Source organism: Peromyscus leucopus, chromosome 4 (genome assembly GCF_004664715.2).
Source record: "Peromyscus leucopus breed LL Stock chromosome 4, UCI_PerLeu_2.1, whole genome shotgun sequence".
Lineage (NCBI taxonomy): Eukaryota > Metazoa > Chordata > Mammalia > Rodentia > Cricetidae > Peromyscus > Peromyscus leucopus.
The window spans coordinates 130733516-130755519 of record NC_051066.1 but is presented as its reverse complement, the minus strand read 5'-3'; the positions used below and the strand labels follow the sequence as shown (position 1 = coordinate 130755519).

The 22004-nt window shown below is 41.4% G+C and overlaps 1 protein-coding gene across 5 annotated transcripts in view; it reads right to left on the bottom strand.

The window, feature by feature from the left end:
- Cbfa2t2 (CBFA2/RUNX1 partner transcriptional co-repressor 2) overlaps positions 1 to 22004 on the bottom strand; it is a 98569-nt gene that overhangs the window by 17597 nt on the left and 58968 nt on the right. For 4 of the 5 annotated variants that reach the window (XM_028888990.2, XM_028888985.2, XM_028888984.2 and 1 more), the window contains exons 2-7: positions 20593 to 20736; positions 15076 to 15317; positions 10867 to 10956; positions 6307 to 6488; positions 4985 to 5238; positions 1041 to 1126 (exon numbers count right to left, since the gene is read on the bottom strand). In XM_028888990.2, coding sequence (XP_028744823.2) covers positions 1041 to 1126; positions 4985 to 5238; positions 6307 to 6488; positions 10867 to 10956; positions 15076 to 15317; positions 20593 to 20736 — 998 coding nt within the window. The remainder of the gene's footprint in view (positions 1 to 1040; positions 1127 to 4984; positions 5239 to 6306; positions 6489 to 10866; positions 10957 to 15075; positions 15318 to 20592; positions 20737 to 22004) is intronic. The other variant, XM_028888989.2, reaches the window with a different exon arrangement.

Sequence of the window (22004 nt, the reverse complement as noted above, 5' to 3'; positions counted from 1 at the left end):
GTGCTGTGATTAAAGGGGTGTGCCACTGCCACCCCTTTCTTTCTTTCTTTCTTTCTTTCTTTCTTTCTTTCTTTCTTTCTTTCTTTCTTTCTTTCTTTCTTTCTTTCTTTCTTTCTTTCTTTTTTAAGGAGAAAGCTTACACAATTTTAGTGTGTGAGTGTGTTTGCATGTACATTCCATGGCCCATGAGTAAAGTCAGAGGACAACTTGTAAGAGTTGGTTCTTCCCCTCTATCCTGTGGGTCGTCTTGGGAACCAAATTCAGTTTCTCAAGCTCAGCAGCAAGTGCCTTTGCTCACAGTCCTCCCACTGAACCTTATTTTTAAGGAGAGAAAAATCAAGGCTAAATTCAGATGCAGGTAGTTTACTCAGCTCACAAGGGCACTAAGTAGCAAAGCTGGAACCTTTGCTTTAACCATCTATTACGTGACTACTTGGTTTACGAACTGGAGAGATGAAGACCAGCCTATCACCAAGATTTAGGAGTGACTCTGCAGCAAGAGGTGAATAAGCCAACTTCTGTTAAACAGTAAGGTCCACTTCGGGCGGGCAGTGGTGGCACACGCCTTTAATCCCAGCACTCAGGAGGCAGAACCAAGCAGATCTCTGTGAGTTCAAGGCCAGCTCCTAGTCTACAGTGGGAGATCCAGGACAGGCACCAAAACTACACAGAGAAACCCTGTCTGGGGGAGGGGGGAGTAAGGTCCACTTCAAGCACACATGGACTACTAGTAGCATTAAGAATTAAATGAGCTGGATGCAGTGGTACATGCCTGAATAGGAAAGTGAAAAACAAAAGTGGGTGGGCAAAATGATTAGGAATGTAAATGGCAATTGCTGCCAAGCCAGAAGACAAAATAGTTCCTCTGAATCTCCACATTCAAGTTATGGCATGTACACAAATGTGCATGCATGCAAGCATTCATGTGCACACAAATATACACCAAACCCACAAATAGACAAATAACAAAAAGCAAAACAAACTCTAAAGATTTATAAGTAATAAGGACTTAGGGAAATTAAACATGCTGAGATTCTTACATGGTCAAGATGTTTCCATTCATCAGCCCATTCCCTTTCTGTCAAACGGTGGTCTACCAACTCATCTTGATAGCCTCCATTCAGACCTATTAGAAACAAGGGATTACATTTAAAGAATACAGAGCAACTGAATTCTAACGAGTGTACATAGTTGTGTTAACTTAGAGCACACTACTAAGGGAGTAAGTTAACATATCTGGTGTGACACCTACAAAATGACACAACCATTAATGCTAAGCAATAAAGAGTTAGTATTCAAATCAAATAACTCCAGGGACTGAAGTGTAGCTCAGCGATAGAATGCTTAACTAGCATACACTAGGCCCTGAGTAACATTGGCAGCACTTTTGGGGCACGACTCCCAAACTCTGAACGACTCAATTGTAAAGACAAGAAAAACAATCACAGCAGGTTCTATCAGAAAGGAAGTACATATCATTCATAAACATCTTCTGAGTTGTCAGGGGCTATGTCCCTTTCCTTTGTTCACATTAGCACTTCATAGCCAACATTCTGGAAAATAAATGTCAGAAATACTCTGCTGAGCTGGCTGTCTATGGTGGCCTGAGTAAGAATGGCCCCACAGGCCCACATAATCGAACGCTTAGTCACCAGAGGGGCACTGTTCGAAAGGATTAGGAGGTGTATCGTTAGAGGTGGGCTTTTTTGTTTTTAAAGATTATTTATTTATTATATATACAGTGTTTTTGCCTCCATGCCAGAAGAGGGCGCCAGATCTCATTACAGATGCTTGTGAGCCACCATGTGGTTGCTGGGAACTGAACTCAGACCTCTGGAAGAGCAGCCCTCTGAGCCATCTCTCCAGCCCTGGGCGGTGGGATTTGAGGTTTCAAAGGCTCAAGCCAGGCCCAGAGGCTCTCTCTTCTCTTCAGATCCAGACCTCTCCAGCACCATGTTTGCCTGTGTGCTGCCATGCTTTTGCCATGCTGATAATGGACTAAAGCTCTGAAACGGTAAGCCAGCCCCAATTAAATGCTTTCTTTTATAAGAGTTGCTATGGTAATGGTCTCGTATATTGCACTGACTATAGATCCTAAAATTACAGATCTAAGGTAGGCTATAGTGTCCATAGATTTCATTCTAGGAGAGTAAAGGGGAGTGGATGCATTGATTCAGTTAGGGGGAGGGACATGTGGTGGTTTGATGAATGCAGACCAGTATAATAGTACAGGTCTAAGGAAACAAAGGAATTTTTGATGAATCTGGTGGATTCATCATGGTAGGTGACCAACAATTTCAAAGTTCACTTCCAGATGTAAATATACATTTTCTAAAATTATGAGAAATATAAGTAAAATCGAACAAAAAAACAGTTATACCTAGTGTCTTAGGGTTTTTATTGCTGTGAAGAGACACCGTGACCACAGCAACTCTTATAAAGAAAACATTTAATTGGGGTGTCTCGCTTTCAGAAGTTCAGTGCATTAGCATCATGGTGGGGAACATGGCAGCATGCAAGCAGATTGGGTGTTGTCTACATCTTGATAAGCAGGCCACAGGAAGTCAACTGACAGTCATGCTGAGGGAATCTTGAGCAAGAGACCTCAATGCCCACCTCCACAGTGACACGCTTTCTCCAACAAGGCCACACCTCCTAACAGTGCCATCCCTTTGGGGGTCATTTTCTTTCAAACTACCACACCTAGCTTTCACTATTCTTCTATTTTAAATGGGCAGAAACTGTGTACGAATGTGGTGATATTTTGTTCCCCAATATATTGTGAACACTAACAAACTTATCTGGGGTCAGAGAACAGAACAGCCACTAGATATAGAGGCCAGAAAATGGTGGCACATACGCCTTTACTCCTAGCATTCTGAAGGGAGAGATCTGTCTGAATCTCTGTGAGTTCAAAGCCACACCGAAAACAGCCAGACACGGTGACACATGCTTTTAATCCCAGGAAGTGATGGCAGGAGGCAGAAAGGTATATAAGGCATGAGGACCAGGAACTAGAGCCTGGTTAAGCTTTTAGGATTCTAGCAGCAGTTCAGCTGAGATCCATTCAGGTGAAGCTTCCAGTTGAGGAAACAAGATCAGCTGAGAAGTTGTCGATGTAAGGTTAGCTGTGGCGTGCTCTGTCTCTCACCCCAATAACTGGCCCCAGGTTTGTTTTTATTAATAGATTTAAGATTCATGTTACATATGAAGAAAAAAAAAATCAATAGCAAGCCTCGTTCTTAAAAACAGTTTAATATTATTGTTTATGTCTGTGTGTGCACATGATGATGATTATGATAACACCTGGAGTCAGAGAACAACTTTCTAGAGTTAACTGTCTCCAGGAATCAAACTCCAGTCCCCAGGCTTACATGGCAAGTACCTTTATTCACTAAGCCATCTTGCTGACCCCCAGCCTAGTTTTTAACACACAAAAAGGCATGGGAGAGTAAGAACTGGACACCAAGGATGGTGTGTCTCAGTACCTGCTGCCGACATAGCCAACCTCAACATCAGGCAGTTCAGCACTGAATCTGGTCAAGGCCACTTGGTAGCTATGTTACAGTGGGTACAGTTGCTCTGACCTTCTGGAAAGACAGAATCAAATGATGCAGTGGTAGCTGAGACTCAGGAAACGCGTGGAGACAATGCTCTCACGGCCGTCACTCTCATTAAGAACTGCAGGAAGCATGAGGCCCTAGTGAGGGTATGCCTAGTTCAGAGTGGGAAAGTCAATGTGTTCTCCACAAGGTACCCCAGCAAATGGAGTGCAAAAGCCTTTTGTTTTGTTTTTCTGCCCGACAGATGCTGAGGAATTAAAATCCAAAGATTCATCTACAAAAGAGAATGGACAAAAAGCTGTTTTCAAAACTTATCTCAAATTAGGACTCTGTGATTTTTTTCTTCTTATTTTTTTTTAAAGACAGGGTTCCTCTGTGTAGTTTGTGCCTGTCCTGGATTTCGCTGGGTTTTTTAAATGGGAGTGTTTATTCCTAAATTTGATAGTTACATAGGCCTATGCTTCAGGCATTTCAAACCTAACAAAAGAGCAAAGAATAATGTTATCTTCATTCATTTCAGAAGTTATTACTCTTAGGCTCAAGAGCCCAAGCAATATCTATGGTGATATTTTATTTGTGCTGAAATGTGATTTTATTTGTATGCTAATAAATAAAGTTGCCCGGGGATCAGAGCTAAGAGCAAGCCATTTAGCAGAAGTCCGGAGGTGGTGGCACATGCCCTTAATCCGATCACATGGCAGGCAGAGTCTTTGTGTGTTCAAGGACACAGCCAAGCAGTGATCCGAATCTATAATCTCAATATGAACCATAGAGACCTTGAGGTCTGTATAGACAGGCAGTGACGAAGAAATCATGTGGTTGGGTTTAAAGCCAATGAGAAGGCAGAACAGAAAGACAATAAAAAGACAGGACACAGGAAGAAGGTCTCTCTCTCAGGGGAAGGACAGCAGTGAGTGGTAAGCTAAAGGCTTCGCTACTGCTCTGACCTCTTGGGCTTTAAACTCTGCATTTGGCTCTGTGTTTCTTATTTAATAAGACTGTTTAGAATTGCATCTACAAATATCTATCAGGTTACACATGTGGCACCAAAGGCCCTCTAACTGGCCTAACCCTAACCCTAATTCTCATGGTAAATCACTCTAGTCTCAAACTTGGGGTGATTCTTCTGACTGCTAAGATTACAGATGTGTGCCACCATGCCCAGCCCTTTATTTTTTGTCTATGGCACAGGCTAGCCTCAAACTCCTTACGTAGCTGAGGATGACCCTGAGCTGATCACCCTGCCTCAGCCTCTATAGTACTAGAATTACAGGCACGGGCCACTAAGTCGAGCTGCATAACATCATCTTATCAACAGAAAAAAGGCAACGATGATATTATTTGGCTTTATCCCTGAATAGGAAAACAATCCACAGATTTCCTTCAGATTAAAGCATTGTTGTGCAGCTGAGATCACTTACTAAGATTGTGGTGCCTCTCACGAACTTCTCGGTGTTCTAGCATCTTGTTGGGTTCCCGATAAAGGTGAGAAGTTGCAATGTCTTCTAAAGTATAGTGCTGAAGAGGTGGTGGGGTAGGATGGAACTGGCCCCCAGGATTCATGAGGGGCACAGTGAGGGCAGGACTGTGCCGGGGAGCAGGGCTGATAGTGCACACTCTCTTGGCAGGTGGTTCAGGAGGAACTGTATCTCTTTCAAAACTATTCTCTTCCCTCCTGTAGAAGAATCAGAAGTGCTTATAGGAGCCTGTCAAGAAGAGCTCGTGTTAACATCCCTACCAAGTCTCAGGACAGCTGCTTCTTTCCAGCAACTCACCTCACAGAAAACCCAACCTTCAGATACTATGCACTTTCCAAAGCAGGCATGGTTATTTGGTGCTGCAGCCCATGTGCTAAGCACATGCTTCGTACTGCGACACTCCCAGCCCAGCAGTCCATATCTCAGTATGTTTCCCAGACTGTTCTTCAGCCAAACTCCAGAAACTGGACTTCAGGGCCTCTGCAGTAGTTGTGATTTCTGGTGTGCGTGCCTGTACCCAGCTCAGGAACGGTTTAACAAGAGGCATGAACTGAACTGTCTTCAGGGGCCAGACACAACGTGTCAATGTTTGTTTATTCCAGTGTGAAGAAGAGAGGTCCAGTAAGCAGAACCATCTAATTATGACACAGGACAGGAGAAACTGAATACGACAAGGTTTGACAAAGTTTAGGAATGCTGAAGGTCAAATTCGACATTATAGAGGTGAGTACCTGGGAAGAAAACTGCCTCTGTGACTTGGCAGGGTTTTAGTCACTCAGCTTCAACTGTAGTAAGCTTTCTATTGTTCATAATACTGCTTCCTCAACAACTCATGCACTGCTGTGGCATGATTATATTCCTCACAATCACAACCTGAGACCTGTCATGAGCTGAGTCTTCATTCAACTTGTGGAGCCGGCTATATCTCGAGGTAGAGGACGACAGTAACGGACAGACTAACACTGGCTGCTGCTTACCAGATGTGAAGGCCCCACACATCTGGTAAAAGACATCTTTTTTGCTGGTGGCTGAATGAGAAATAGCGAGGGACTGGGTTTCCATTTCTGGAGCAGTGACCCTGTCTAAACTCTAGGCAAAGCTCAACAGGAATGTGCAGTGAGGCACCCAGAGAGGTGTTGCGACAAAGGAAAACTAATCTTGGAAAGTCTAAGACATTATCTGTCTACAAATCAACAGCCAAACTCTCATTCTTTTAAAGCAAAGAGCAACTCCAGGAAAACAGAACAGATCTCTTCTCTGCTCACCTTTCTGGACTGGGCCTCTTCCCATTTCCATGAACCTCCATAAGCAGTTCAGAAGAGTCAGCAGGAGATGCGATACTGGTGTTGAGCAGAAGGTGCTCGTGCTGAGCCAAGTACTGGGATGGGGTCTGCTTGGCAGCCCTGGCACAGTGCAGCAGTTCTCGCTGCAGCAGGGGCAGGTTGGCCTTGAAAAGAAAGAGGCAGTTTTCCCATCTGCTGAGCCCTACCTACAGAGATTAGCATCTCAATGAGATCGCACAGACCAAAGGCCCTCTTTGCTTTCTCCTTCTAACACTAACTAGTAAAGCGACATCATCAAACCAGTAAAGGGGCATTTTTATTTGAGTCACTGGTTGGCGTGTTTCTTCCCCCAGGAAGAGGTCAATCCTCTTAAAGGGACTGTATCTTAGTTACTTCTGTGGCCTGATACAGAGCACAATAAAGGTTTGTCGAACACAGAATTTAAAAACATAGAAACATGCATCTTCTTTTCTTTTAAGATGTCTTTTATTTTGAATTGTGTGTTTGTGTTTGAGTATCTGATTTGCAGATGCTGGAGCTGGACTTACGAGGGGTTGTGAGTCACAGCACTATTGGGGCTGAGCATCAGGCCCAGGCCCTCTACAAGAGCAGCAAGCACTCCACCACGGACGAGGCTGTCTCTCCATCCTGACACAGACATTTCCAGCAAGGGTTTTCAGTCTGGGAAGTAGGACTAAGGCCAAATGCAGACACGGCAAACACTCCACTGCTAAACTGCATCTCCAGTACCCAGAATACACATTTTCTTGAAGACTAGCCAGTTAGAGAATTACTATTGCCTAAAAAGGAGAATTACAGGCCCTGGTTTCTCTCTTCTGAATCACAACCCTACTCTGATGGTGGCACTCAACCTTCTCTTAGGGGAGAAGATTCTAGAATCTGGAGAGATTTTGGAATCCTAGAAACCAGGATTACTCCAGAAACGCAGTTCTGAAGAGGAGTGCTAGGAGTAACGTCACCAGGAAAAGGATGTTCTGCTATTTTTCCTTCTCATACTGAGGAAACTTTTGGTACATAAACAACAAAACAAATTGGGCTGAAGAGATGGCTCAGTGGTTAAGAGCACTGACTGATCTTCTAAAGACCTAGGTTCAATTCCCAGCACCCACGTGGCAGCTCACAACTGTTGATTACTCCAAGATCTGACATGCAGGCGAAACACTAATGTACATAAAATAAAAACAAATAAACTGTAACAAACAAACCCACAAAAATTCTCTATACTTTTAAACTTCAGAATTCTAATTCTTTTTCTATATACCAAAAAGTTCCCCCTCCCCCCAAATTTAAACAATTCAGAGAGAGCCTATAACAAATATCTTTACCTCAAGGACAAATGAGCAAATGAAAAGTTTTAATATATGCAAGCAGTCACCCCCTCACTGAGGGTTAATTTAGCAGGCACCATAATTAGTGGCTGTTTAAAGCAGAAATAAATTGACGAAACCTCAAATGCTAGCCAAAAAGCTGCCGTAACAACCTACCTCATGCTGTTTTCCAAATAACATAGTTAAGACTAGAGAATCTGACAATATGAAACACTTCTGAAGTCTGCTCTAGAATCTCAATCTTACAAATGTAAAAACTTAATTAAAAAAGAACACATGTCAGATCTTTACATTTGTGACATGAGTCCTTTGGTGAATACAGGAAAAACATAGCTAATTATGTTCTCTTAACACAAATCTCATAAATTGTTTTCTGATTCAGGAGTCTCGGTGAATAATTGTCTATAGATTCAGATATAAAGAAAAGACAAAATGGGCGGTGGTGGCGCACGTCTTTAATCCCAGCACTCGGGAGGCAGAGGCAGGCGGATCTCTGTGAGTTCAAGGCCAGCCTGGAATACAGAATGAGTTCTAGGAAAGGCGCAAAGCTATACAGAGAAACCTTGTCTCAAAAAACAAACAAACAAAAAAAAGGGGTGGGGGGAGAAAAAAGAAGGTAACAGTATTTTTTTTTTTTTTTAGGGAGAAGGGGTAATATTTAATTTAATTGGATTTCAAGTGGGTATTCCTCAGCATCAAATCAACTGCAAATGTTCATCTGTATACAGCATTCTTAGCGTTACAAAACCACATGTGTTAGATTTGTTCACACTAGTTGTTCAAACTAATCTTTCATTTCCTTTGAGCTATTACCTATGTAACTTAAAAGTAGCTGATAGAAGTAAAAATAACTGTTATATTTGACATGAATTGATTCTGGGAGAGAGCCACCTTAGAATGAGTTTTGTGTTTATGGCAGCACCCAGCTCAATTCTTAACTTGAATACATCAAATGACTTTAAGCTTTGAGGAGAGAAAGTTCCAAAACAAAACAAGCAGAGCTCCTTTACAATCAATGAATGCCGTCTAAACCATGAAGCTCTTGGGGCTGGAAAGACGCTCACGCTTAAAAAGCACTGTTCTTGATCAAGTTAAATTCCCAGCACCCATTATCAGGAGGCTCAACACTAGCAGTAAAGCCAGCTCCAGAGGATCTAACACCCTCCTCTGGCCGCAACAGGCACCCAAAAATCGCATGTAGTTATACACACAGACACTCATATACACGGTTAAAAATAAAATTATTCCAAGTTGTAACACTCATTAAAATTTGAGAAATTGATCCAGATTAATACTACACAATGTGGAATCATGATTGAATATAGACCCAGGACCATGCTCCCCACATTCAACAAAAAACATGGTTCTTCACCAGAGAAGCAGAGCCATAGTGGAGCACACCTTTGATCCCAACACTCAGGAGGCAGAGGCGTGTGGATCTCTGAGTTAGAGGCCAGCCTAGTCTACAGATCGAGATCCAGGACAGCCAGGGCTACACAGAAGAAACCCTGTCCCCAAAACATTGACAAAACAAAAAAAGTCTTTTAGAATGCATCTCTCCATTTCTGAGATAGCAAAAGCATCATTAATAGTGGCAAGTACTTCACACAAAAGGTCTAGTCTTTTAAGGGCATCAAGATCAGGAACTACTTTTTGCTATAGGATTTGTGTTCTGGGCAGACGAGAATTCTGAATTTGTGTGTTTTGGTGCCATGCCACATTTTTTCCTTATGCTCCTTATTAGGGACTACTTGTCCCTCAAGCCCTTTTCAGATACTACATATATTAGCGGAGTAGAAAAAGTAAGAGCAAAGGTACAAAGACTAACTAGACCGCTGAGATGCAAAGATATTTCCTCCCCGTACCTACCTCAGTTGTATGAGAGAAGGCCAGTAGGCAAAAGGAAAAGAAACAGCCCTCAAATAGCATCCGTGGCAGAAATTGGTGAGCCAAATAACAAACTCTTTTCTCCTAGCTTCTAGCCTAGATTTTCTATCCTCTGCTGTAACTGGGTGATACCATGTGACTAAGTCCTGAACAATGAAGAGATAGAGACACAGGGAGTCATAGACAGACACACACAGGTGCCAATCTCAGACCTGACTCCTTCAAAATCCTTTATAGGCAAGCATTCTCTCTAGTTCTCTCTCTCTATCTCACCCCAGTCGTCAGCTGACTGAATTTGTGTTCAATCATCTAGTAAGCCACAGGTTGAAGATTTTAGAATTTTCCTCAATCTCTAGTCTTGAATGATGTTGGGGAGAAAGGCCCTCACTCCTAACTTCCTTTACCAGACTGTTTTGTATGACTACAGAATACATCAATTTATTGAAGCACACACATAAAGGCTTAATTTTGCTGTGAAGAGCATTAGTGGGACAGTACTAAACATACGTAAGGTCTATACATTAGACACCCAGTGTTTTCTGAGTGCTAACGGGCTCTGGACACCATTCCTTGAGAAAGCCCTTGTTTGGCATGCTTGGAGCCCAAAGTTGGGTCCCTAGTATTAAGAAAAAAGAAAATTCTTGATTTGGAAATTTAGATGTATCACATCTACAGCTCTCTTTAATTTCAGAAGAAAAATAGGAAACTATTATGAAATGATACTGTTTGGAAAACTGGTTTTGAGACGGTATCCTTTTACAGCTTATCTGTGAGTATGAAATTACTTCAAAATGAAAACACTTTTAAGAAAGTAAGCGTGGTAATTTAGAACCCCGTGCCCAAAAGGTGTGGTCCAGAAACAATAATTCTAGAGGACATGAATTAGACTGTATTATCTGGGGTTTGAGGAGACACAGCCACTGCCTTCTCACATCCTCCTGAAACAACTGCACAAGCCTCTCTTTGGAGAGTCTCCTTGCAGATACACATACTTTTCATCTTCAGACCACACCCAAAAGATCTAGTGGTACTTCCTCCACTTCCACAAACTTTCACATTTCAGTCCTTTCTTCTCTCCTTATTCCTTTACTTGCTCCTGTATGCTACCTCTAGTGTTTGTGAACAGAAATCATTCAAAACACTGCAGTTCTCATCATGGAAGAGGCTAATTTACATACTGTTTACTACCAGCACCAGATAAAACAAAGCTATGACACTGCAGCAAGCTGCTCTGAGAGCATGGAGCAGGGGTCAGCAGATCCTGAGAAATGCTGATGATAAATTATAATGAATGCCTCTGAATTACCTTGAGAAATGGAATTACAAATGGACGAAGAGGAAAGTTTGTAGCCTCTTGGAGCTTGCAATGGAATTCTTCAATTGTCACTGTTGAGTTCTGAAAAGACAAATAATGTTCAACATATAAAACTGGGCACAGCAGCAAGAAGTAGATTAAATGTATGGAAAGACCAAAGGAATGATCTAAAGTTTTGCTATGGATGGACAAAGTGATAATACAGATTAGTAGCAGACAATAAACGACTCAGGCCAGAAGCACAGACTCAAGGCCGCATGTTTGGACAAAATAGGGCAGACTAGATCTCAGAGGAATGAGCTGTCATACCAGACTGCCTTCAGTCAACCGTTAATTCACAAAAAGCCTAACTATTTCCTTTTTGTTTAGTTTAGTTGTCTTTCCCGTCTCTCGAGAATACAGTCCAGCAGGAAAACAGACTACAAAGATTTTTTTGTATTGTAATAGTACTATGACTAAGTGGGTAAAGGTGCTTACTACCAGACCAAAGTTCTATCTGGCTGTCCTCTGGCTTGCATGCATTTACAGCGGCACAAGTGTACACTCACATTAGATAAACATCATTTTTTTAATCTGTTTCTTTTGATTTTTGAGACAGGGCCTCATTATGTAGTCTTGGCTGGCTTGAACTCAAGAGATCCTCCTGACTGCCTCCTGAGTGTAAGAATTAAAGGCATGCACTACTATATCCTCCTGACTGCCTCCAGAGTGTAAGAATTAAAGGCATGCACCACTACATCTAGCACTACACGTGGTAATTCTTTTTAAAGGCTCAGAAATGGTTATTTTTGGGAGACAGAAAATTCAAAGGGTAGGATGTTAGGAGATTTAGTCTCAAGGGAACATCTACAATGGACTTAGAAGATAAAAGCACAGAGACAGAGATAGTCCCCCATACTTTGTTTGGTGGGAACAGGATCTCTCTATGGCACTGAGGCTGGCCTGAAACAGCTTACTGAGTGCTAGAATTATAGACATAGAAAACTATGCATAGCTTTACAATTTTTTGAGATAAATTATAAGTCTAACAAAGTTGCAAAAACAAATTAGAGGGGATGGAGAGATGGCTAAGCAGTTAAGACACACTGGTTCGATTCCCAGTACCTGCGTGATGGCTCACAACCAGCTGTACCTCCAGTCTTAAGGGAATCTAATGCCCTCCTCTAGCCTCTGAAGTTACCAGACATGTATGTGGTACACAGGCCTACAAGGAGGCAAAGCACTCATTTACATAAAATTATAATATTAATTAAAACTTTGTAACTTTTTTAAGCTACCAAAAAAAAAAAAAAAAAAAAAAAAAACTTAGAAAGGTTACACACAATGGGCCACTTCTCTAATCTTCACCGTTAACATCTCATGAAACTCACACTGATAGAGTGTAAACCAAACAAGATTTTTGTTTAATGTGTATGAGTTTTGACTGCTTGTATGCACATGTAACATGTGAGTGTTTGGTGCCTGTGGGGGCCAGAAGATGGTGTCATAAACCTATAAAAATATATAGAAAAAAAAGGGGGGGAAGCCAGGCCTTCATGAAAGAGCAGACTATTAGCTGATTTGAGAATGTGGATGCCAAAACTTGTACAATGATGTAAAACTTTCCCTAATTGAAAAGGTAGAAGCAATAACCTAGTGTTCCTCATACAGGACAATGGATAAGCAAAATGTTGTATATACAGATAACAGAATATGCCATAACCTTTAGGAAAACATTTTCAGCCTGCCATAACGCCTTTAATCCCAACACTTGGGAGGCAGAGGGAGGTGATCTCTGTGAGTTCTAGACCAGCCTGGTCTACAAAGTTCCAGGACTGCCAGGACTGTTACATAGAGAAACCTTGACTCTAAAAACAAAACAAAACAAATCAAAACAAAAAGAAAACAAATCACATTTATTACATCACTGTAGAACCATGAAAAGGTTTGGGGTGTAGCTCTGTTGGTACACAGTGTTTGTCTGGTGTATATGAAAACCTGAATATGATCCCTTGTACTTCCTAAACTGAGCATGGTAGTACACGATTATAATCCCAGCACTGGAAAGGTGGAGGCAGAAAAGTAAGTAGTTGAAAGTCGTCTTCAGCTACACAGTGAGTTAGCTGGGGCTACATGAAACATAATCTGGAAAAACCAAACAGATGGAAATAGTTCTCAGATGAATGATGGTGGTGGTAGTGGTGACAGAGATGCCACAACCAGGGCAATGCACTGCACTAGGAACCTAAAGGGGATAAACAGGCTCTCATACCACAAGTGCACAGACAGCACCAGAGCAAGTGAGAGCTGGGAAGGCTCTGGGCTGAGGAACACCATTCAACACAAGCAAAGGAAGTCCTGAGGATGCAACACACTCTTCTGGTTCTTTGAGAACTACATAATTGTGGTGCACAAACATACACGTGAAACACCTACACATATAAAATAAAAATAAATAAATCTTGGAGCTGAAGAGATGGCTCAATGTTATGAGTACTGGCTGCTCTTCCAGGAGACCTGAATTCAATTCCCAGCACCCGAATGGCAGCTTACAATGGTCTGTAACTCCAGTCCCAGGGAACCCAACACACATGCTTTCTGGCATCCTCTGACATTGCACACACGGTGCACGTACATATATACAAGCAAAACACTCACACACATACAACAAAAATAAACTTTAATAAAAGGGTTAGTCTCAGTTTAATAATGCTAATTATTCTATCATAGTTTAAATTCTGACTAAATAAATAATCGCACAGAATAAAACCTCACACTTTCTCTAAGTGACAGAACTGGCTCGCTGTTACTGTTTCTGGTTATGCTAAAACATGGGATTCTATAGAAGAGGAGCTGGGCATATGTGGTCCACAAGACCCAGCCACAATCAGTCTTCACAGGATTCTTTGGGCAGAAGCACTGCATACATTTTCTTTGCTTTGGGGATAGTATGTTCTGTGTAATCATGAAATGGGGAGAGCATTAAGAAAGCTGGCACATGGATTCCTCCAGAGTCTGTCCATGTACATCTCCTTTACGATCTGCCTGTCTATTTTTATTATGTCTCTGGAATAAATGTTAGCTGTGAGCACTACCATATGTCAATCTGGAAAAGGAACCAATCTACAAACATAGGGCAATATTAGCGACCCCTGACACACTGTCACAAATGCAAACAATTCAAATGTTTATCAAAAGCCAAAATGTATAAACTATGCTATAATAAAACAGTACAATAAAACAATGGTAACTCATGCCTGAAATCCTCGCACTAAGGAGGTAGAGGCAAGAGATCAAGAGTTCGAGGTCCTAGACTACACAGAGTTCCAGATCAGTTGCCCTACATGAGACCCTGTTTTTGTTGGAGATAGGGTCTTATACAATGCCTTGCTGGACAGAAATTATGTAACTTAGGATAATTTTGAACTTCTGATCTTTATGCATAAATATCCAGAGTATTGGGATTGTACCCAGGACTGTGGACACTAGACAATTAATCTACCAACTGTTTCCATGTACTGCCCTCCAGAACCCCAGGGGTTTTCCATAAGTTATATTTCGAGAGGAAATGCAACTTTAAGGACTAGTACAATAATGCAGCTTTTCATCATCAAGAGAAGTTAACATGTGGGAAAGACATCAGAATGCTTTTATAAGGAGTGAATCTTAAGAGTATTTCATTTGGAAACACTGAGAACTGGCAGCACTTCCCTTATAAATTGAGAATATTCAATATCACCCAGATGGCAACATAGAAAGTTAATCCTTTATAAGCAGGCTCACTCAGTATAGAAAGAAAAACTAAAGAAACTATGCACATGGAGCTGAACAACATAACTACATAGAAACTATTTAGTTCATTAAACTTTTAATTTTACAAAATATTGTTTTGAAAATTAAAATTGGTTTGCAAATAATGTACCAGCTACTGAATATGCTGACATAAAACCAACCTTCTATTAACTTGGTTGGATTTCAGCAGGCCTGCTGAAAGCTGTTTAAGACAAATCCGAGGCTGCTTACTAGAATTAAATCCGCACCTTGGATAATAAGACACATTAGAGATTCTTTGGCAAATAAATACTGCTATGAAATCGATAATTCAACAGCTTTTAAAAATTTGTTGAACAGCTAACGCAGTCCATACTATCTACATGGTTTGGAAATGAGCAGGAATATCGTAACTTCTTAGGCAGCTGGTGAAGGTGAAGCCATACTTACCACCAATGCTAGAACAAGAGTCCGAACCTTCTCGCCAATCTCAGGTGAGATGTCATTGCCGAACTGCTGCAGAGTAGTGAGAAAGCGTTTCAACTTGCTGAGCTGCCGAGCACCACAAGTAGCTGGCAACTGTTGATTTGTTAGTGCAGAGGACGTGGAAGAGGCAGGACCATTGCTGAATCTCTGTGGTGGTGATGGGGCACCATTCAGGGTAGGAGGGGAATGGTTGATGCCATTGCTTACTAAAAGAAAGCCAGAATAAGAAGACTCAGTTGAAGTACAGAATGTAAGAGTCTTTGCTGACTTCTTCACCTTTACAGTCTCTTTTACTACTCATTTGAATTCTGTAAAGCATTTTTGTATTAAACAAAACAAAACAAAACAAAACAAAACAAAACTCGCTCCTGTCATCAATGAGACTGCTGTGTACTAAGACAGACTATCAAGAAAAAATGAGCTGGTCGGTGACTGTGCGCGCCTTTAATCCCAGCACTCGGGAGGCAGAGGCAGGTGGATCTTTGTGAGTTCAAGGCCAGCCTGGTCTACAGAGCGAGATCCAGGAAAGGCGCAAAGCTACACAGAGAAACCCTGTCTCGAAAAACCAAAGGAAAAAAAAAGAAAGAAAAAATGGCAACAGAATATTGTACAAGTGTTAACATCTAAGTATGATGATATGTGCTTGTGTTGTAGTCATGGCTACTAGAGGGCTGCAATGGGAAAACTGTATATGCCCAGGAATAGGAGGCTAGCCTTAGTAACATAGCAACATTTCATTTAAAGCAAGCAAGCAAGCAAGCAAGCAAACAAACAAACAAATAGATGGAGTGGGAGACGGGAAGACAGGGTAGAGAAGGGAACATGGGAAAGATAACATTAAAGTAACATTAAAGGCCTTTAAAAAGGTCATAGAAAAACTTAATATTGTAAAGCTGGGTGGTGGTGGTGGTGGTGGTGGTGCATTCCTTTAGTCCCAGCACTTAGGAGGCAGAGCCAGGCAGATCTCTGTGAGTTCAAGGCCAGCCTGGTCTACAGAGTGAGTTCCAGGACAGGCTCCAAAGCTACACAGAGAAACCTTGTCTTGAAAAAAAAAAACCAAAAACAACTTAATACTTAATATTATAGAAGCTTCATACACACACACACACACACACACACACACACACACACACACACACGTATATAAACATACACACATGCACATATTTCAAATGGAGATGCTCTATGATGAAGGAACAAGACCCCAACTACATAGATGATACTACCAAAGAAAATCCTGGATAACCTCTTTTTGAGCTATTGGAGTCCCAGAGACCATCCCAATCCCACACATTAAAGGCTTTTGCCAATGCTATTTGTTACCCTCCAGAACTTGTTTTTAAAACCCCACTGCTGGAGACACCAATCAGTCATCAAACATGGAGAAATCTAGCTGTACTTAACTAGAAGCTTCACCCCTACTGGCTAGTGTTCAGAGTGTTAAAAAGGTGCTATGCATGCTACCGGAGGAGAAAATAGAAAAATAAGTCACTCTTGAATCCAGCTATGAACTATGTGAGATACAATAAAGACCTGCTTGGCAAGACATGCTCACTGGCATAAATATTATAGGAGTAAACCACTTTTTGGTTAAGGCCTGCTCCACAAGACAGAACCTGTATCTGATAACTGTCAATGAGGCCAAGAACCTATGGCTAGATGAGTCACAAGACCTAAGGGAAAACCTACTATTGTTATTTGTTAAATGGACATAGCAATAAAACTACTTCTAATGATTTATTTCTCCATGCATAGATAAATGCATCACTAAACTCTCACCAGAGAAGCTTCTTCATGCAGCAGATGGCCGCTAACACAGAAACTCACAAATGGTCAACATGCATAGAAAAAGAGACTTCAGAATACTCAACTTTAAACAGGATGTCTATTATTATATTCCTCCCCTCTCATGGATTAGGGATCTATGAGAAAGACTATAAGATCCAGAGATGGTGGACATCTTCAAGGAAAGTGTTTTCCACATACAATAAATAAGGCAGATGCACATATTAACTTATAGAGATTGACTGTGAATGCATGCACAAGTTCAAGCCAAACAAAATTTCAGCATAGAAGAGGAGATGGGCACAAAGTTGTCATGTCTCTCACCTCCCCCACCCCCGCCCCATGAGAAGCTAATGGCATTTGATTCTTTTTGTTGTTATTGTAGTTGTTGGTGGTTGTTTTTCGAGACAGAATTTCTCTGTGTAACAGCCTTAGCTGTCCTGGAACTTGATTTGTAGACCAGGCTGGCCTAGAACTCACAGAGATCCCCTGCCTCTGCCTCCTGAGTGCTGGGATTAAAGGCATAAGCCACCAGGCCTGTCAACATTTGATTGATTCTTGCTGGGAAAACTGGAGTCAGTTTTCCTCAATGTAGTGATACGTAGTATATCCAAACCACACTCCAGGGCAGGTCCCACACCCAGAAGTAGTCAGCCAATACAAACTAGACTGGAAAAGGGAAGCGGAAGAGGAGGACAGGGTGAAAACAAGAGAGAAAGAGAGGGAGAGAGAGAAGATAAAGTTGAATAGGTGGGGGGAAATCTGAGGTATTGGGGAGGGGGATGAATAAGATCAAATATATTGTATGAAATTCTTAAAGAATAAATAAAAACATTATTTACAAGCAAACAAGCAGATACAACACACACAATCACTGTAGAGTACTATGAATAGGAAAAAGGAGGATATTGGGTTCAAGGACACCTGGCTATTGTGAGCTCCTGGGGGGGGGGCAGCATAGACACAAAGGAGCATTTAACTTTAGACACCACAGTGCTTACAATAAGTTGGAGACCAACTGGAAACTCCTATTTTTGCTTTTTTCCCCTTAAGATCTATTTTTATGTGTATGAATATCTTGCCTGCATGTATGTCTGTGTATCACATGTGTGCCTGATACCCATGGAGGACAGAAGTAGGATTGGATCTCTCAGAACTGGAGTTACAAACAGTTGTTAGCTGCAAGACGAAAAGGTGCTCTTAACCCCCAAATCATCTCCCTCAGAGCCCTTTTTTCTTTTTTTCTTTCTTTTTTGTTTTTCAGACAGGCTCTTGCACAGTAGATTTGAATTTGCTTGAACATGATTCTCCTGTACTGGCCTCCAGAATACCATTATTATAGGTGTGACCCATCACATGCAGCTTTGTGTTCATTTTACAGATCTCTTTCCGAGAATCTCAAAGAAGCCAAGCAATCAATCACAAGTTAGCATGTGAGAAATACCAACAGAGAAACAGAATTCTACTAATGTCAGAGATATTTTCAGGTTCTATCTTTATGATCTAAATTGGCATCAAAATGTGTATCTCTTTGACCATTCAAAATACTAATATCCTTTAGAGTAGTTTTCCCCTTGTCTTGACACAGACGGAAAAATAATGCAGAATTCTTGGTCATTCAGAAAAATACCTTCTAAAATTAGAGTGCTTCTAGCTACTCTAGAGGTTGAGACAGAAGAATCACTTGGGCCCAAGAGGTTGAAACCAGCACACCAAGACCACACATACCCAAAAAAGAAGAAAGGGAAAGGGGAAAGCACACTATTTACTTAAACCCCATAAAGGATCTCCCATTCTTTATTTTTGGTCAAATTATGATAAACACAATCAGTACTCCTGTTTTCTGAGGGGAGGGAAGAGGAGGGAGGGGAGGATAAATTGGTATCACAAAACAAAGACAGAAGGTATAGTGTGGGCTCACACCAGCACCCAGGAGACAAGAGTTATGAGGACTCCAGCTTGGAAGCCAGCCTGAACTACAGTGTGAGACCCTATCTTAAAAAAACAACAGAACAAAAGATGGGCATGGATGCACATTCCTATGATCTCCATCTGGAAGGTGGAGGCAGAAACATCAAGAGTTCAAGATCATGCTGGGCTTGTAAAAAGTTCAAGACCAGTCTGAGCTACATACATGAGACCACACATCAAAACAAACAAAAATCAAGCAAGCAAGCAACAAAGTACATAAAATAAGTGAAGACTTCAGCTGTGTTTTAAAAGGCCAATCCTTTAACCTCTACTCAGCTAATAAAACTCAGCTAATAAAATTCATGAGTATGAAAACCACCACAAACCTGGTTATACATCCCTTCTCCTAAAGTAGTCACAGTCACTTCTCCATCTCTGCTCCTTCTTTCTGGACAGACCACTATTCAGATTTCAACCAGCAAACTCTTCTGTATCTTATATAGCTCGGCTCGGCTATCACTCGAAGTAAGAACTTTTCTTTGGTATAGGACAGTGCTGCTTTACTTCAAGGTAAACCCTAATAGATTTAATACATCTGAGCTGGGTGTAGTGGTGCACTTTAATCTCAACACTTGGAGACAGAGGAAGATAGATCTCTGAGTTAGAGGCCAGCCTATGCTACAGAGTGAGTTCCAGAAATCTGCATGCACACGACCACTATTTTGCTTCTTTTCTTTGTTTATTTGCAATTACTAGTAGACTGGTCTTCCTTTTGTTTGGTTTTTGCTTTCTGATACAGGCCTTGAACTAGAGTGTTTTCTGCTTCAGCCTTCTACTTCTCTTCTCCCTCAACATTATTTAGCATATGTCACCACATCAGGTGAGGCCACTTGATGACTTTTACCTTACTGTATACATAAGCATACACACTACTAGATTCTTGTAAACCATCATTTATTTTGTGTGCATGTACGTGCAATCAAGTATGTGCTTTGTTCATCATCCCCTAACAAGTGGTAGGTTTTCAGGAAAATGGTGTTGAATTCATAAAAAAAAAAAAACAAAAAAAAAACTAATGGGCTGAGGAAAAAAAGGGGGTGTGTGTGTAATTCTATCTTCCATTCAAAGAGATTACTAAACGCCTAGAAAGGAGAGCTCTACACTTAACCTCACCGATCTAGAAAATCAGCTGCAATCATCTTTCATTTCTTTCTTTCCACAAAGATCCATCCTGATGAGAGCTCCCCTCTTTGAAGCTCCCCCCAACAATGGAACACTACTCTCTCTGCTTGTAGCCACCCTGACAATGTAGATAAGCTTTTCACAGCCTTTTAAATCAAATTGTGTGATCACATTCTCACATTTTTCAAATTACAATATATCCAGCTACATAAGGAGTGAGACTCTCACAAATAAATAAAATTCATGCCCATCTTCATATATTTCTGGAAGTCACATTCAAACAGCCCTTCCCTCACTTCTTTTTAGAGATGGGGTCTTACTAAGTAGCTCAACTGGCCTAACTCACTGAGAGCCCTTGTTTCTGCCTCCCACATGCCAAGATTAAAGGCATGTGCCACTCCAAGGGGTGGGTGACCTAGAGCTCTTAATCCTCTGAGTGCGGCAATTACAGGCTGAGATTATAGGAAGAAGCATCACTATACCCTGCCCTTATTTACATTTTAGTTATGATGAATGATGTATATGAAGGTTTAATGTAAGCCAGTTACTCAGATCTAAATTATGACTCTGAATCATGAATTCAACTTAATTAAGAGGTCTCACATGCTGTAGGAGTAAAGGACACTGGCCTCGGTCCTCCGGGATTTATTGGTGGGAGGGGTGGCATGACGGGAGGTGAGGATCTTGACTGTATCTTCACTTCCACAGGCGATCCAGGCATTGCTGGCACCCTTTTCTCACAACCAACTGCAAAGAATAAAAGAAAGGGAGGTCAAAGCTCTCTATAAATAATAAATAGCAACAACAATTGGAAATGAACCTATTTCCCTAGAGGACTATTTCCCTAGAAGTTAAGATGATGCTTATAAAAAAAAGGGGGGGGGGTAAAACATTGACTCCCTGGAGATATGTTCATGTCCTAACATCTAGCTCTGCAAATGCTACTTTATTTGGGGAAAGGAAAGGACCCTTTAAAAATCTAATTACATATTTATTTATTTGTGCGTGTGTATATGTGTGTGAATTTGCAGCGTGTTCACAAGAATGTGTACACGTGCCATGATATGTGTGTGGCCGCCAGGAGACAACTTGCCAAAGTCAATTCTCTCCTTCTACCATGTAGGTCCAGGGGATCAAATTCAGGTTGCTAAGTTTGGCAGTAAACACCTTACTAGCACAGGATCTTTTAATATGGGGGAGAGGGAGGCTGGAAGGATGGCTCAGCAGTTAAGAGCATTGGCTGCTCTTCCAGAGGGCCTGGGTTCAATTCCCAGCACCCACATGGCAGTTCACAACTGTCTATAACTCCAGTTCCAGAGGATCTGACACCCAAAGACATAAATGCAAGCAAAACACCGATGCACATGAAAAAAAATGTTTAAGAGGGGCCTAGAGAGATGGCTCAGAGGTTACAGGGGACAGAGGTGTGTTCCTAGCTCACAACCATGTCTAACACCAGTTCTAGGCAATCTCATAGCCCCTTCTGGCCTCTCATATGTGGAGGCAAAACATACATACACATAAGAAAAATCTAAAACATTATAAGTAAGTTAAACCTGGCAGGGTGGCACACTGCCTATAACCCCAGGATTGGGGAGGTAAAGACAGGAGGATCAGAAGCTCAAAGCCAGACTCTATCTATAAAACATTCTGGGTTAGATGAGGCAAAACCCTTGACTCAAAAAAACATTTAAAATAAACCATTTCTCACAAAAGAGAACCTATTAATACCTGGATAACAGGCTCATCTTTAAATTGAACTATATGTCTCTCACTAATTTCTTGTGGTTTTTTTTTTTTGTTTACTTAAATATCAAAGTAGCAACTGACTTCGATTACAAGTGCAAAGGCAGCCAAGTGGTGGTGGCGCGCACCTTTAATCCCAGCACTAGGGAGGCAGAGCCAGGCGGATCTCTGTGAGTTCAAGGTCAGCCTGGTCTACAGGGCGAGATCTAGGACAGGCACCAAAACTGTGCAGAAACCCTGTCTTGAAAAACCAACAACAACAACAACAA